General features: G+C 49.4%; 2 protein-coding genes and 1 long non-coding RNA gene across 5 annotated transcripts; 2 read left to right on the top strand and 1 right to left on the bottom strand.

Moving 5' to 3' along the window:
• Positions 1-980: 980 nt before the first annotated feature.
• Positions 981-6,884, top strand: LOC119087810. The gene is made up of 3 exons (XM_037204425.1): positions 981-1,176; positions 4,652-5,084; positions 6,666-6,884. The coding sequence occupies exons 1-3, from the start codon at positions 981-983 to the stop codon at positions 6,844-6,846; spliced, it is 810 nt and encodes a 269-aa protein (XP_037060320.1). The 3' UTR covers positions 6,847-6,884.
• Positions 6,885-8,900: 2,016 nt separating this feature from the next.
• Hoxd8 (homeobox D8) lies at positions 8,901-11,583 on the bottom strand. 2 transcript variants are annotated; one of them, XM_028880618.2, is made up of 2 exons: positions 10,921-11,583; positions 8,901-10,525 (listed from the first exon to the last, which is right to left on the bottom strand). In XM_028880618.2, the coding sequence occupies exons 1-2, from the start codon at positions 11,519-11,521 to the stop codon at positions 10,230-10,232; spliced, it is 897 nt and encodes a 298-aa protein (XP_028736451.1). In that variant the 5' UTR covers positions 11,522-11,583; the 3' UTR covers positions 8,901-10,229. The 2 variants fall into 2 exon arrangements, with proteins under 2 accessions (XP_028736451.1, XP_028736452.1); XM_028880619.2 differs by having other exon boundaries at positions 8,901-10,522.
• Positions 11,584-12,622: 1,039 nt separating this feature from the next.
• Positions 12,623-14,221, top strand: LOC119087855. Of its 2 annotated transcripts, none has more exons than XR_005091349.1 (2): positions 12,623-12,840; positions 13,606-14,221. It is a non-coding gene; the product is annotated as an uncharacterized LOC119087855 (long non-coding RNA). The 2 variants fall into 2 exon arrangements; XR_005091348.1 differs by lacking the exon at positions 12,623-12,840 and adding an exon at positions 12,854-13,030.
• Positions 14,222-16,211: the final 1,990 nt, after the last annotated feature.

Here is a 16,211-nt window from a genome sequence, read left to right as displayed (position 1 = left end):
CTGAGCTCTCCAAAGTGAGGAACGCACAGACTCTGTCATTTCATTCATACAATGGAAGAAATCACCCACCAATCGTGTAGTAACTTAAAAACAAACCAAAACAGCCCCTCATGATTGTAGCTCAAAGGTCTCTGGGTATGTGCCGTGTAGACAGAGAAGGACCTCGGCACCAGGAGAACAAAGAGCTAAGCAAGACAGACCCTTGACCCGTGGCTCTCAAACCTAAGTGCACAGCCTCCTCATTGTCTTGGGGAGAACGTTTTCAGGATGCCCAGACACCCCATCTTGACATTGGAAATCAGTGTGTAAAGGGGGGAAACTAGAAACTTCATTTATGAAGACATTGGGGTGCAGGCCTTTGCTGAGAAACATTGCCCTGAAGTAGCGAAGAGGGGGATATTTCAGGGACATTGTGGGACATGGTAGGGGACGACAGAGGATCAGTGAGCCAGGGTGAGTGGAAGATGGTGTCACCCTAGAAGCAGGACCAGCCAGCAAAGCTCACAGCAGGCCTGCTGTGAGCACAGTGGTGGTGCCATGCCTGATTCTCAAGTTGTGGAGTGCATCTTGGCATTTCCCCAGGCTTTCAGAGAGTCAGAAAGGTGTCACAGGGCCAGGCCCTGTTCTAAATAAGCAGGGGGAGGTCAGTTGCCTTGATAAAGAGAAGCATGGTTCCATCCATGCTTGCTTTCCCATGCTGCCCATTCTGGGTACCAGAATTTGGGGCACAGCGAAAGGCAGGAACTGAGGCTATGTAGGGGACGAGGCGTCTCACTGGGGTCCTGTGATTAAGGAACAGCTTGCCCCACCGTAAGATCCTAGTTGCCTGCTCCTCGAGAACCGCAAATCACGCCCTCTCTGGGTAGGCGAAGGAAATAATGTGGCCTTTCACCCCAGAATCAGTCTTCAGGCTCCGAGAAGCTCAGAGCTGTCTTTGCTGCGGGCAGCGGGAGAATAAGTGACCACCCGACTCTTGTCGGATGCTACGCACCGTTGTGCGAGCTGAAGTGGAGGGCGGGGTGGAGGAAGGGGTGGCTCTTGTGCCCTCCCCTCCCCCTCCCGCCCAGGGCATCTGCGGCATCCGCGAAGCCAGCGAGACGCTTGTCCTACAGCGCCTCCTCCTGGAGAAAGCTCCAGACAGACAAACAGGGACACCACCAGCCCTGAAAACCTTTGGCTAGGCACTTCCTTCCTGGGGCCAAGGTCTCTGGGCATCAGAAGCTGGTCCTGCTACATCCACTGGAGAGGCAGAAAGAAGTCCAGGAGTTCTTGAGCCTACTTCCCACCGCCCCACCCCCAGAGACAACAAGCTTGTGACCCAGAAGCGTGACAAGAGGAAAATCCCTCCAGTTTGTCCATTTATTTATTTGCTTATTTATTTACTTGATTGCTCTTTGCTGAGCCTGAGCCTTAGGACGTGCTATGCTGGCGTAACAAGATCCAGGAATAGCTGGCCTGAAGTTCAGCAGTTTGAACAGACTCCAGAGGAAAGGCCTTTTCCCAGGGCACGCAGCACCAGCCTGAAACATCTTTGTATTTCCCGAGGGTCTCGAGTGTGTGCGTGTGAGTGAGTGTGTGTATGTGTGTGTGTGTGTGTGTGTGTGTGTGTGTGTGTGTGTGTGTGTGTGTACGTACCTGGAAAAAATTCTACTTACTACTAGCTCGTATTTACACCCTGTTTTTAAACGCACAGACGAATTGGGTGGGGTGGTAAGTCTAGATCGAAAGTAATTGTAGTCATGGGTCAAGTTAGTTGCTATCTTTAGATAAAAGGCTGGAAGAAAAGATGAGCAGCAAATCCGGGGGGAAGGTAATAGATCTGGCTATCCCTTCCTCTCGCCCCCTCCCCCATCTGTGCAGTGCTGGTTCCATCTCTGGGCTGGGCTATTTCACTGCACATGCGCTGGGCTGGGCGTGCGCAGCCCCGCACTGCGGCGGCTCTGAGCTTGCCCGCCTCGAGCACAGTACCCTGGGCTGCACCGCACACGACTCTAGCGCCTGTCTGCAGAGGCACTTGGAAATCCTATCACAAAAGAGGCAGGAAATGTAGTTTCCTTTCTCAGGAAAATCTGAATTAACGCCTCAACTAATCTTTCTAGTTTGCTGGTCCAGTTCCGTCAAATTAACAAAATCTCCATGTTGTTCACGGACCCCCTCAGCATTATCTTTCGGATCAGAATTTTCACATCTGGAGCACAGCTTCCCCTGAGTGGTCTATTGATGGGGGTGGAGTCACCCCACCTTGCATTTAGAAAGCATAATTTCTCCTTTAGTTTTTCAAAAACCGTCAAGTCTAGGGGATACTTTCTTTTGAAACAATGGTAGTATCTGTTTTCATCATTTCCGAAAAAGTGCACCGAAATTGGATTTAAATCGGAATTCCGAGTTCTTGGTTGCTTCTCCACAGCTTCCTGTGCCCCCGCATACCCTTACTGGCTGCCGCACTGCGACAAGGCCGTAAATACCTCTAACAGCTGCCTGCCAGCCCAGGGTGAAATACTGTCTTTGTTCGGATTTCCCCTGCCTCTCAAGCTCAGAGAACAGAATTCTGGCAAAATATACGTATTTGTAGAAAGATATGACAGGAAAACCACGCTTAATGTTTAGTCCTTTTTCTTGGCTACATTTGTAATAGCCAGCTTCGCTCTTTTTTCTGGTTCTCCCAGATACTGACTCTCACTCAGCTCATGGCCACCACAGACAACACCAAGGCCAGAACATTGGCTCCCAAGTCTATAAATAGAGGTTTGGACCCAGGATGCTGGGAACTGTGCCCACAAACCTCTGAGATTTTAGGCTCTGAAAATTTAAATTCTTTTCTTTTCCTTCCTATTTTCTTTCTTTCTTTTTTCTTTTTATTTATTTATTTATTTTTTGTTGTTGTTAGGTTCACAGAAACAATGGAGGCAGTTATGGCGGTTCGAACCTCTTATACTTTCCTTGTAGAGAAAAATGTGTGACTTGCCAAATATTTTTTCCCAAGATGCAACCAACCACTTCTTTCCAATAAGCTTTTAATGCTACCACAAGGCTTACAAAGATTGCCTCAGTCCTCCATATCTGCACATGGCATCACCTCCCTCTGTGAAATCAGAACCATCTTAGTCCCTGTAGGAGGCTGGGCCACCAAACCCAGGAAAAAGCAGCTGAAACCCCAAACCTACAATATGGCCACCAGAGCGTCCAGTTCACCCTCAGCCCCACCCAGTCTCAGAGCATCCAGCCCACCCCCAGCATCACCCAGTCTCAGAGCATCCAGCCCACCCCCAGCATCACCCAGCTACAATCGACCTTGCAGGGCCTATGCACCCAGCCAAGGAGCTTGCTTTTCAAAAGGGAATGCTTCTTCTGTCTATCAGAGAACCTTCTCGGTGTCATCATCCTGTGATGGGAAACTGCTTATGAGATACAGACACTCGAAATCAAAAAATCCCTCTCCAGAGTGTGGACACTCAGAGTTATCAACCCAGGACAATTCTGCAGACATCAACTAGTCCTCCATTTTGAAATGAGTGATTTCACCCTTAATCATTAAAAAACACTTTCCTATAAATATATGATCTATTGTTCACAAATACTTGTACAGCCAACACTGTTAAGCTGGAGTATTTGCCAAACAATAAGGATTTATCCATAGGCACTTGAGGGACTATAGCCCACCACCATGTGCACTCTTATGCGCAATGCGGCAGGATGCCTGAGGTTTCAATGCTTCCCTATGTGTTTATGAAGGAATCGGAAACAGGAGTTGCAAAATGCATCATCAAACACCATCCAAAATGGTTGGGGGAAAACAACATTATGTTCTGCAAAGGTTTCCTTTTTCTTTTTTTCCTGTGTGTTTTGGTTCAGTAGTTCCAAAGTAGGAAAATGTTGCTGTGTGGCATTTATTGGTAAGCGAAAAAAATTACCATAATGCATTTAGAAAGAAAAAAAAAAAAACCTGCTCTTTCACCACTCTGACAAATGAGAAACACACGCGATGTTTGAACTTAGAAATGCCTCGCATTTCTCAAATATCTATTGGGTTTATCCTAAAACCTGCACCAGATTTTCTCATCTTACATCCCAAAACAAACATCCATTTTGTGACATAAAATAGTCCAAATTCACCTCATACATTATTGGATGTAGAAGGAACCTAGCTTGAGTTATTACCAGTTTTCCCCTAAGAATTAGAGAAACGTTTTAATATAGCTAAAACGTCATTTCATACACAAGGCCCAATAAACTATAAACCCTAAAAATTGGCCTCACTCACGAAACACATCCTGAGTACACGGAATCACCCCACCCCCACCCACGCCCCAACCCTCGAAAAACACCTGTTAACCTAACATAGCTCTGACCACCCTCAAACCACAGAAGCACGGTAATCTGTGCTATAGGAAACCTTTATTGACTCCCACCCCCAGGCAAACTGAGGTGTCCAGAAGCCATCTGCACACTCTTCTTCCCAGGGCGGATTCGGGGGTGGGGTGGGGGACCGGATCTGAGGGTTCCCAAGTCAAGGGATCTCTGGGGGAGGGGGGAAAAACGAAGGAGTCCCCTATGCACTTCTGAGCCCAGCAGGACCCCACCTCGAGCCCCAAGGGACAAGCATCAGGGAGGGAGACGCCGAGAACGATCCCAGGGTTCTTGGGTAATACAGGGCGCCGGGAAGGTGGCACCCATTGCCCGAGGCGGTGGCGCGGGCAGCTCGGGCGGGCGCCGGGAGGGCGGCTCTTACCCGGAGGCTGCCGAGCTGCGGGCGGTCGGCCCCGGCGGCGGCTGGAATCCATCAGGCTCTGCCGGGCTGCGCGCACCCTCGGCGGCAGGTTCGGGCTCATGTTGCTGGAGGGACCGGGTGGGAAGCCCGCGGCCGCGGCCGCCCGGGCAGAGCAGGCGGGCGGCTTCCCGCAGGAGTGTGAGCCGCGGCGGGGGGCTCGGCGCCCGGGGCTCCTTCTGGGCTCCCTGCCGGCTCCGGAGGCAGCCGCGATGGGCACCCGGGGCGAGCTGCCCTGGAGTCGCGACGGGAGCCCAGGCCGCTGCGGACCCCGCGATCCCGCAGCCGGCGACTGGAGCCCACCTCTGCAGAGACAAAGGTTAGAAAAAGAGGGGGTGAGGCTCTGGGAAAGCAGAATGCGGGGGCAAATTCGCCTGGGAAATCAGGAAAAAGGCCGTGAAGGCGAGCGGCGCCTGCACATGACCAGCCGCAGCCAATGACAACCGCAAATAGGTCATAAAAAGGTCTATTACCAAGTTGTAAATTTTCTTCAAACAAAAAGGAATTTACTGCAATTCCTTGCGGATTTTGCACATACAGCTCGCGAGCGCCATGTTTTTCCTCTCCTTTCTCTACTCACTCTCCTCTCTTTCTCCCTACCCCTCCTCTTTATCTCTTTCTTCTTTCCTCTTTCTCTTCCGAATCCCTCGGAATCCTCTCTCTCTCTCTCTCTCTCTCTCTCTCTCTCTCTCTCTCTCTCTCTCTCTCTCTCTCTCTCTCTCTCTCTCTCTCACACACACACACACACACACACACACACACCTTTTCTAGGAATTACTGGGCATTTTTGTTTTTGTTTGGCTCAAAACCTCTGGTGCAATTGGCCGCCATGTGCGAGGAAAATGCACGCAGGCGGTGCTCAGTCTCTGGGGATGTCATCCCCACAGCGCCTCCCCCAGTGCCCATGTCTCCCCCTACGTTGGTCACTTGGCTTCTCTCCTCCTCTCCTTCACAAAACACTTGTCCAGAAGGAATGTCAGGCACTGACATGAGTTTTTACCCGCTCATCCCAGGCAAGCCACATCCCAATTTTTGTCTAGGAATTTGGGCTGCACAGGCCAAGAAAGCACATGCTCTTCTCACACTTGGCTCTAACCTAAACTGGGGGTCCCTCCGGCCCTCTGGGGTTTTCTGCAGTGGGAGAGCAATCGCCCATCCCAAAGGCCTTAAATATTTCTAGACACTTGTCTACTTCTCCAAAATACCATTTTGAGCCCCTACGGCTGAGTTTTTAATCTATAGCCACAGAATGAACACCCCCCCACACACATACCCCAACCCCTCACTTTAGGTATAAAGACTATTGTGAATTGAATTCCCGTCCTCGGTGCTCTTACTTCCGTCTTTCCCCTCCCTCCCGCGTGTTTGACTGTTGAAAGTGCTTAGTTCCTTTCTGGAGAAGAGAGGGGTTTTATCTGTTCATGAAATCTAGAAAAAAAAATTTCCCCTCAAAGGTTGGGATCACATCTCCTTTGCATTCTCAGCGGGACCCTCTCTGGTGAACTCCACCTGAAAGTCAATGTCCTTGGCTGACCTCCAACATTCCCCTCACGGGCACTGTCAGCCAGCTGTCAATGCCTGCCTGGAAGGGGTCACTACCCTGTTCAGGCTTTTCAGAACATTCTAGCAAGACATTTCTAAGTATAAGCTCTTTGCCAGAAACATCTTCACGCCCAGGAAGCAACTATTAGGTACAAACTTATTTAAGTAAGGGACGCACAGCATCCTTTTGTGTAGGCCGTTTGTATCCCAAGAGAAAGTTCCTATGACCTTGGATAATTTTAATTAAAGGGCTTCTGCCACCATCTGTCAGCAAAAATCTTATTTCTTGAAAAGGTCAGTGGGCCCTAATTTTGCTGGTCCATTAAAATGTGTTCTCTCTTTCTCTTTCCACTTCTAGCCATCCAAGGATTCAGCAAACACCAAAAATATGGAGGACAGACGCTGGATGTGAAATCTTATGCACTGTATTAAACATGTTATTGCACAAGGAAATGGGCAAGCTGGTGTTCCTTCCTGTTCAGAACATTTTACATTGCTCTATACACATGGAACTGGGTAAAGAGATTGTTCAATTCTAAACCATTCTAGAAACAAATCTCAGTTTGCCTCTGCATCATCTCCCCTCCACTCAAATAAAAGTAGACTTTATCACCTGCCTTTGTAGCTTGGAGAATGAGACAAGGGACCGCACAGAAAAGGCAGCCATGTTACACGGTTTGTCTGCTGCCCAGAGGAAGCCATGTGTTGTGGGACTTACAAAATGGTACCCTTGAACTGACTTTCCTCTAAAAAGGAGTAGGAGCCACGCCCTCTTTTTGTATTTCTGGCTCTTGTACAATCTAGTCACTCAGATGGCTTTTCTTTTAGTCAGTGCTAACACTGACTAAGGGGTCTTGATTTTTACCTTATCACTTTATAGACTACTCTAAGTCTCCTCTCAGGGCAGAAAAGCTCCACCCGGGTTTGCAGAAGGGTCTTTGAAGGTTTATGTGAATTTATGTAGAAAAAAAGTCTGTTTCTTCCTGCAGTCCTTCACTGTTTACAGATCTGAGCCCCTTAGAAAAGCATCCTGCAATGCTCCCTGCCCACAGTCCCTCTCCGGAGACACCGTCATGGGGTGGGGAGGTCTAACCACTGTACAGAGAACATGGAAAGCGAGGAGAGGAAGAGAGGGAAGGGGAGCGAAGGGTAGAGGGGAGGGATTCCTCAGGATCTTTATTTGGAGACAGATCTATCTTCTTTCATAGCTGCAGAAGGAAACATTCACTTCTACATGTATTACCAACACTTTTTGTGTGAATTTATGTATAAGTACAAATTCATAATCTCAAAACATCAGTTGTTGCAACAGTCTGTACATGAGCTGGGATTTTACCATGGTTAGGGGGCCAGTGTCACCCAAAGGTGCATTTCCAGAGCAGTATAGATTGCCAGAATGTCAAAGACGGCATTTTTACCTTACTTCCCATCCTTGAGTTCCATTTCTACTCATCCACTTAGTAGGTCCTTTTCCTAATCAAATCTTGTCCAATTCCAGTTTGAAGAGAGCTATTTGGTGGAGCATTTTTGAGTGGAAGATAGCAGTTTTTAATTTATTTACTTTTATTCTATATGTATAAATATTTTGCCAGCATGTATGTATGTGCACCACATTTGATTTCCTGAAACTGGGATTATATATGACTGTGAGCCACCATATTGGATGCTGAGAATCGAACCCTGGTCTTCTGCAAGAGCAAGTGCTCATAACTGCTGAGCCATCTCTCAAGCCCTGGAGATAGCAAATTCTAAAGAGTTCCTTAAATCAAAACAATTGGAGTTTAGCAACACTGGTTCCCAGGTAGCTTATGCCTAAGGCTGTTGCCCAGCGAGGCTCTCGGCCTGAGGCATCCTTGCTCTGTTCCAGCCAGCACACAAGGGCAAACGTCCCCAAGCGCAGCACTGGCCTTTGCAGCTGTCTCCTCCGTACAAATGCTCAAGCCTGGGACACTCCCGACTTCACCTGTCCCTCCCGGCTTAGGTTAGCAAATGTCACAGCCACAGCCTCTTCCCCGCCCCCCCCCCAGGGGTGGGGAGAGAGTCAGGTGGGGATTTGCCCCTTACCCAGCCAGTACCAATCTTGCTATCCACCAACACCTGGCAGTGAACCTGGCCCCAAACTAAAGAATCTTCTTTTCCTGCCCATGTAATATAAACCACTCTGGAAATTAACAGTAATTAAAAAAAAATCTTTAAAAGTAAACATGGCTTTAAAAACAAAAAAAACAGAAGTTCTCAACGTCTGCTTGAAGGTGTTTCCATTTTCAGTGAGAAATGAGACCTTACTTGAATTTCTCCTCCTTTCCCTCTTTTCTCGCCCTCCTCCCCCACCCCTGTATAAAAAGGCAGCTGCAAGAGTAGCCCCAAATGGGAAATGGATATCTTGTTACTAATAAACGCCAAACGCCAGCTTCAACTAGGACTCTATGGAATTAAGCTGTGGTGTAACCTGGACTCTGGGTCATCAGGCCTAAGACTTGACTTGAATCATTTTGAAGTTCAAAGCTGTCACAGTATCATACCAGGATTATTTAATGCAAGACAAAGCATGAACAGTCAGCCCACTCTGGAAGGAAGCCCCAGACCATCATCATTTATTGTATTATTATTATTATTATTATTATTATTATTATTATTATTATTAAACAGCTTGGGAAGTATATAACCCACACCCGCTTATCAAATAGAAAGCTTGAGCAGGTCACTGCCTTCATGTGAGCCCTGGTCATTGTTTGTGACTGGAGATGGTGTTTTCCGCGCTCAAAGATATCAGCTCTGCTCTTTAAGGAGGTACATTTCTTTATTGAGGAGCTATGCTCTGGAGCGGTTGTTTACACTCGAGTTTCTGCATTTACACTCAGGGCTTGTTTCAAATAGGTAAGGTCGTGGCTTTCCTGAAGAACAGCAGAGGACGGACGTACCAACCGACATCTGAGATGAACGTAGCAAGCTGGCTTAAAAGGAGCATGCGAGCAGTGCAAAGAGAACTCTAATCAATATGGCACCTACTTGACAAAGCAGAAACACAGAGCACGAGACCTAGAGCTCCCAGGAGATTACAAGCAGGGTGCGAAACGAAAGCAAGGCCACTTGCCAGAGTGCAAAGTTAATGAAAAGGTTGCAATTAGTTTTCAAGTATTAATTCTCTAGATTATTCAATTGCCATAATTTGTATGAACTACAGAAACACGGCTAAACGTCGATTGTTACATTATCCTTAAACTCTCCTCACTGGCACAACACTCTCCTATGTTTAAGGAAGCCGAGAGTCTGGACGATACACTGCACTCTTCAGGTAATGTGCTTTTCCAATATCTGACCCAGACTCTTCCCTGACAGACATTTACAAAAATGTTCAAAGAAACGTTCTGGAAGTAAACCAAAAGACACCCGAACCATCGTTACAAAAGCAGAAAGAAAAATATAAATAATACATTTCATCAAATAATATAAAGTAAATATTCTGCAGGCATAATTTTTTAAAAAATTATTAATAGACTTCTTTTAATTTACTCACTTACTCACCATAAAGATTTAAAATATTCAAGTGCACTTGTTTGATTAATAAAGCATTTTATACTCAATCATTTAGTGCTGATCATTAGGAAGTTTACGTTGTTGAGGCAAATCACCAGCTCAGACATTAAAAACCACCATTATAAAAATATAGCTACAAGGTCGGTATCAAATTACCCTTCTATAGGGCAGCTCAAGGACTGCTTCTATGCGATACTACAAACTATTTTTTAAAAAACGCCCAAATCCCTTTCAAAGCGCAGAAACCTCAAGAGCAGTGGCATTAAGGTAGCTTGAAACACAGGTAAAGTCCTTTCCAAAAAGGAAGGGGGAAAAGGCGGTGTCCACCAGCATCTGCTGATCGTTAGTCTTAACAGTCTGTGGTAAAAACTGTGAAGTTTAGAAGTTAATCGTTGGGGCCTTCGGCTCCGTCTTCCTCCAGGTCTCGGGCTTCCTTTTTGGGTTCTCCGTCCTTTGCCTCGGGCCGGGACACGGGGAACTTATCTTTGTTGTTTTCTTTTTTCCATTTCATCCTCCTGTTCTGGAACCAGATTTTTACCTGTCTCTCCGTGAGGGCCAGGGTATGGGAGACCTCGATTCTTCTCTTCCTGGTCAGATAAGGGTTAAAAAGGAATTCCTTTTCCAGCTCTAGGGTTTGGAAGCGGCTGTAGGTCTGCCTTCCTCTCCGTCTACCAGGAGCTGCTGATGGAAACAACAAAAACAGAGGAGGACAATCAACGTGTTTGCTTTTTGTTTTTTAATGGTTGATGTCTCTGCATGCTGTTGGAAGTTTCTGGAATGGGCTTAAGAGACGAAACACACAGTGGTCTTTAATTCTGATACAGATATGGGGTGGGCAGGCAAGAGAAGCGGAGACACGGTCTTCACAATTACTCCGTCCTCATCATCTTTACATACTTTTATAAAAGTCCGTGTTAGTTTATGTGCAGGAGCCACAGTGGCTACACAAGTAGGAAAAGGAGGGGGCGAGGGAAAGGACAGGGATGTTTTAAAGCTAGAACGTGAGACGAAAGCAGATTTCTCCCCTCCTTAGGAAGAAAAAAAAAAAAAAAAAAAAAAGGCAAGCGCATCCCAACCTTGTGGTCTCATCCAGGGAAACATTTGAGAAGGAGACGAGCTCTGATTTAAGTGGTCTGGGTCCTCGCCAATATTACCACTGGACGATTTACAGTCAGGATATTGTACCAGCTCGGCCTCTTGCTGGGTCGTAAAAATCGGCTGTCTCTGTAAGTTATCGTATCCGTAAAACTTCGCGGGTTCCCCGTGACAGGCAATCCCGCCGCAGGGGGGAGGCGGCGGCGGCGGCGGAGGCGGAGGGTGCGGAGGAGGAGGAGGTGGGGCGGCCTGGTAGGCAGCGGCGGCGGCGGGGCTGCCCGCGCCGGCGTGGAAGTAGTCCTGCCCGGGGCCCCGGCCGCCCCCTCCGCCGCACCCGGGCGGCGGCGGCGGCGGGGACGGGTGCGGGTGCGCGTGCGCCTGCGGGGGCGCGTGCGGGAAGCCGGCCGCGCTGTTGCCATAGAGCTGCAGGGCGGCGGCGTGGCGGCCGCTGACCTCGGGCGCGAAGTGACAGTCGTAGTAAGTGGGATTGATGGCCTCGCCGCGCGCCGCCGCCGCCGCCGCCGCCGCTGCGGCCGCCGCCTTGTACTTGGAGTACAGCGGGTTCACGAAGTACGAGCTCATCGGGGCGGCGGCCGCGGGCGGGCGGGCGGCGCGGAGCCGGGGAGGGGCGCGCCTCAGCTCGGCCGCGCTGCCGCGGGGGCCTCTGGGGCGGCGGCTCGAGCCGCGGGGGCCGCCGGGCCTCTCGTCGCCGCCCGCCCCGCCCGCTCGCCGCTCGGCTTGGCCCGGCCCGGCCCGGCGTGCGCGCTCCCCCTCAGGCCCGGCCGTCCGGCCGCCGGGCGCTCATGTCGGGCTCTCGCACCGCCGCCGCCGCCTTGGCCTCGGCCTCCTCGGCCTCGCGCCGCCTCCCTCGCGGGCCGCGCGGCCTCTCCCGCCCCCGCGCGCCGCCGCCGCCGCCCTCCGGGCCTCTCCCGCCGGCGCGCGCCGCCGCCGGGCCGCAATATAATCGCCGCCGCCCCCCGGTGACCCGGGGACCGCGGCCTCCAGTTTCCTCCCGGGCACCAGGCGGCCCTCGCGCCCCCCGGGGGACGGGGAGGAGGGAGGGGTAGGGCGAGGAAAAGGAGTGCGCGCGGGCCCGGGGAGCCGCTCAGGCTGGGGTTCGCGGCGAGCCCCCGCTCTGCAGGGAGACGCCGAGAAAACACACCCTCTGCCCGGTGCCACCTCTCACCTCAACCTCTCCCCCCCTCCTCCCGCGCGCACCCCACCCCCCGCCGCCGCCGCCCCCTCCTCCCAGCGCTGGCCACCGCCGCCGCCGCCGCCCCGGTGCGCGCCGGCGAGGCATTTTCGCACCCCGCCACTGCGCGGAGAGGGAGCGAGATGGGGGGCGAGATAACCGCGCGGAGGGATCCGGGCGGTGGCGAAGCGGCACCCCCCTCCCTGCGCCGGACGGGACGCCTCACACGCCGGCCCCGGGATGCCTCCGCCAGCCTTAAAGGGGGCCCATAAAGCCGCACTGCCAAGGGCTCCGGACCCCCCCCTCCCCCGGGCCCCGCGGGGAGGGGGCGCGGCCGAACCTTAGCCTTGGGGCAGCCAGGGAGGTCCCTCCCAGGAGGCTGCCGAGCAAACGACCTCTCCCCGCAGCTCCCGGGGCTGCCCAGTAAGAGACTGGCCATGGCCTTTTTTTTTTTTTTTTTTTTTTTGCATTTCTGAACGTGGACGAGCTGAACGAGGTGGACGGATCGGTCCTTGCATTTGTTTGTTCGGGCCTATCTACGTGGTTTTTTGTTTTTTTTTTTTTTTTGATGAAAAGCCACAATCCGGCCTTCAAATCCTGGCCTTATCAAAGCGAATCAAAAGTCCTGCTTTTTCCAGCCGAGCAGGCCTTGTGGAAATGAGATGTACATTTACCCTTGACGCACTGCATGCCTGGCTGAGGCTCCCAGGTTAATTGATATTTAATGGAAATCATGCCCATGAATATAGTTTCCATCATTTCACCCTTGATAGACGTCAGTGTTGGGCGCAGGGGGGGGAGGCTGGAGAATGCGGGACGGGTGCATTAGCGTCGCCGCCGAGGGAGTGCGCAGAAGAGCTGCGGGAACGTTCCCAGTGGGACGAAGGACTCACGCCGGGGTGGGTGGCCTTTCCTAGGGCAGGGCGCAAGGCTCTGGGGTCCCAACCCGGGCGCCCAGCGGACTTGGGCGGGCTGTGGCCCCGGGTGGAGCGCGGGGGGCAGGCACTCGAGTCCCCCAGCCGAGATTCGGATCGGGCCGGTTCCAGGCAGCTGCGGGCAGGCCCTGTCCTCTGCTAACGACTTCAGCTCATACACCGAATCTGTAAAACAACTACCGAGACTGGGTGCAGGCCTTAGCTTAAACTTGATTGCCCCCAGGGGAAATAAAGAGAAGGCTCACGAGGGGCTGGTTTGTGAGCGGTAAGGAAGGGAAGCAGAGTCCTCTGCGGAAGTCCAGGGTTCGCGTTGTCGGGAATGGGCCAATGTCCGGATTTGGGCAGCTGTGCAGAGCTGCGTGGCTTTACACCACCAACCGCTTCCCCACACGCTTTCATCTTTTCCTTTTCTCTCGTTTGAATGTCCAATAAATATATTCTCTCTCCCCCCTCCCTCGCTCCTTTCCTCCCTCGCTCTCTCTCCTCCTCCCCTCTTTCCATCCCTCCCTCTCTTTCTCCCATCCTTCCTCCCACTTTAGGTGCTGAACCCTTTATCCTTTGGGATAATCCGTGTCTGGAGGGCACCAGGTCCTTTGGTCTTGAGAACAGAGCTTGGAGATACACCCCAGCTCGCCAAAGACTGGCTTACACTAAATCACACTGCGCTGACTTGCCTCGGCCAAATCCAAATGCCCCAAACCCCAGATGGACTTCTGATGCAAGCAGGCCAGAGATTTCAGCTACCTTCCCTTCCTCGTGGGTTTGTTCAGCCCATGTGGACTGGATCCCGAGGTCAGTCCGAGTGGATTGAATCTCGTTTTTATAAATAAGGTCGACATGGAAAGGCATATTCGCTAGTTATGTTCGACTCAATTATTTCTACAAGGAATGGTTGAAAGTGGTGAAGGTAAACAAATTATTGATGAATCTGGAGATGCTGAAGACACGTGTTATTAAAATTTATTTCAGAGAGTATGGGAAACTTGTTATTGGGGTGGTTAAGGGCAAGGCAGTTTTATTTTGTTTTTGTTTTTCTTCCAAGTATCTTTCAAATTTGAAGTGTAACAACTGAATCTGACTATTAAGGATTTAAACTTCAGTCCTGCAAATGCCCAATTAAAAGATTTTTTTTTTCAATAAAGCCTTGGAGCTAAACTTGATAATTGTGGCCTTTTATTCCACTGTTTGGCATGGGTGTTTATGGGAATGTGGGTATACTTGGACACCGAATAAATGATGGATTTGGGAATGGAATGGGGCAAAAAGCCAAAATCAAGAACCCACATCTCAGTAACACGCGGCACTTTTAAAAACTCCATAAATTTGGGAGGTCCTCCATGAACACAGTACTCATTTCTACATATTCAGGCCTAATTTAAAAAACAAACACAACAGCACATTTCCCCGATGACAAAATAATGTGGGCTTTTCCGGTTTTATTTAAGCATTCCGTTTGTTATCCGAAAAGAAGAAGAGCGCAGTTAACTTCGTAAATATCTGTGCTTTTTACTTCTGTTTTGATGGAATGCATTAACTTAACGTTGTATAGTTTTCTGCACAACAGTCCAGATTTTCTGAAACGCTGAGTGAGCCAAAATTTTTATGTCTGACGAGCACGGCTTGAGAATTTAATAGCTCACGTTGTTTATTTTTGTTAAATTTATCCTAATTTAAGATTAAAAGTAAGATTGTAAATATTTTTAATCAAAACCTTCCTCCACCGAAATGCTAGCTTTACGAGATCAGAAAGTGGAGCAACAGCGCCCTCTAGTGGCCACATGCTGTCGCGAGCGAACCGAGTTTGATTTTTCCTTTCATTCGCCTCAAACCAATTCTAATCTTAATTCTTCAGTTTGACTTGGGCTTGGACCACTGACACTAATAATGCTTCATCTCCTTGACTGTCAACAAGTCAATTGCAGCAAACGGGGGCCCCTGAATGCAGAGGAAATTCTCATTTTGGCTCACAAGAGCTTGCAAGTAGTGTGTCTGCCAGAAGCTTCCAGCCGGTCGTTTGCCAGACACCACAAGTCCCCCAATTCTGTAATCTCCTAGCTGTGCTTTTTAGACATAATTGTAGGACAGGCTAGGCTTAACACAAATCAAAACTTTAAAAAATTAATTGTGAGACTTTTTTTTCAAAGAAACCAAGCACTTTAACAGCTAAAAATTTCCTAGAAGTCAAATGTTGTTGTTTTTCTTAAAAAACTGTTACTCTCAACATTAAATGATGTATATTTGGTAATTCAACTTTCTAACCTTAATGTTTTGGGCCCATTAAACTGGATAATTTGGGGCGGATTAAAGTCAAATTAAAAGCTTTTTGCTGCATTTTGTGTGCCTGTCTGGAAAGTCCCTATTGGGCTTATGTTTATTCAAATTTTCCAGACAATAAATGAGAATTTTTAAATTGCATAAGTGACAGACTGAACTGAATTGGATAAGCGGCCTACGTGTCATTTTAAAAAGCAAATGTTACCAAATCGGTGTGTTTCTTGCTAAATTAATCTCTCTGTCATTTTCAGAAATGTTTTCCGTCAATTTAGCTGTATTGACTGTATCTGTCATAAGTGAACAAATTTCCATATTTTTGCGGGGAATTTGGAGTGAAGGGCCAGTGAAGAGGCGTGTAATGCCCCACAAGACGTAATTCTAGGAGATCCTTGCTTTAGTAAAGGGCCCAAGATCACTAGCCTCCCCATCTCAAGTCATAGAGTGCTCATTATGTATGGTCTTATTTTTCTTTTTAAAAGAACCAGATAGATCATGGCCACAGTCAAAATATTGAAGAGCCACCAGCCATAGGCTACCTCTAACGTTCGCCCCATTTTAAAAAATCAGAAATATATCACCTCTCATTTTTCTTTTCTGGATGCTCGCACCTCACTGGGGGGCTTCCTAGCCCCTGCCTTCTTGGTCCAAGTCTTGTTTATATTTTATTGTCCAGATTTTAAGACCCAGTTTTGTCTGCATTTTTCCTTTCCTCCCACAAACATCAAAATGAGATGGTTTCAAAGCGAAGCGCCTGGCCCGTCGTAAACTCATTACCTCCAGACGTCTGGCCGGCTCGATGGCTTTATGACACCTTGGCTCTTCCTGTTTTCAAAGAGCTGTAGGTATCCGCCTGGCCTAGGGGGCGGGGGAA

Source organism: Peromyscus leucopus, chromosome 4, assembly GCF_004664715.2.
Source record: "Peromyscus leucopus breed LL Stock chromosome 4, UCI_PerLeu_2.1, whole genome shotgun sequence".
NCBI classification, from domain to species: domain Eukaryota; kingdom Metazoa; phylum Chordata; class Mammalia; order Rodentia; family Cricetidae; genus Peromyscus; species Peromyscus leucopus.
The sequence above is the reverse complement of the archived record's forward strand: the minus strand, read 5'-3'. Positions and strand labels throughout refer to the sequence as shown.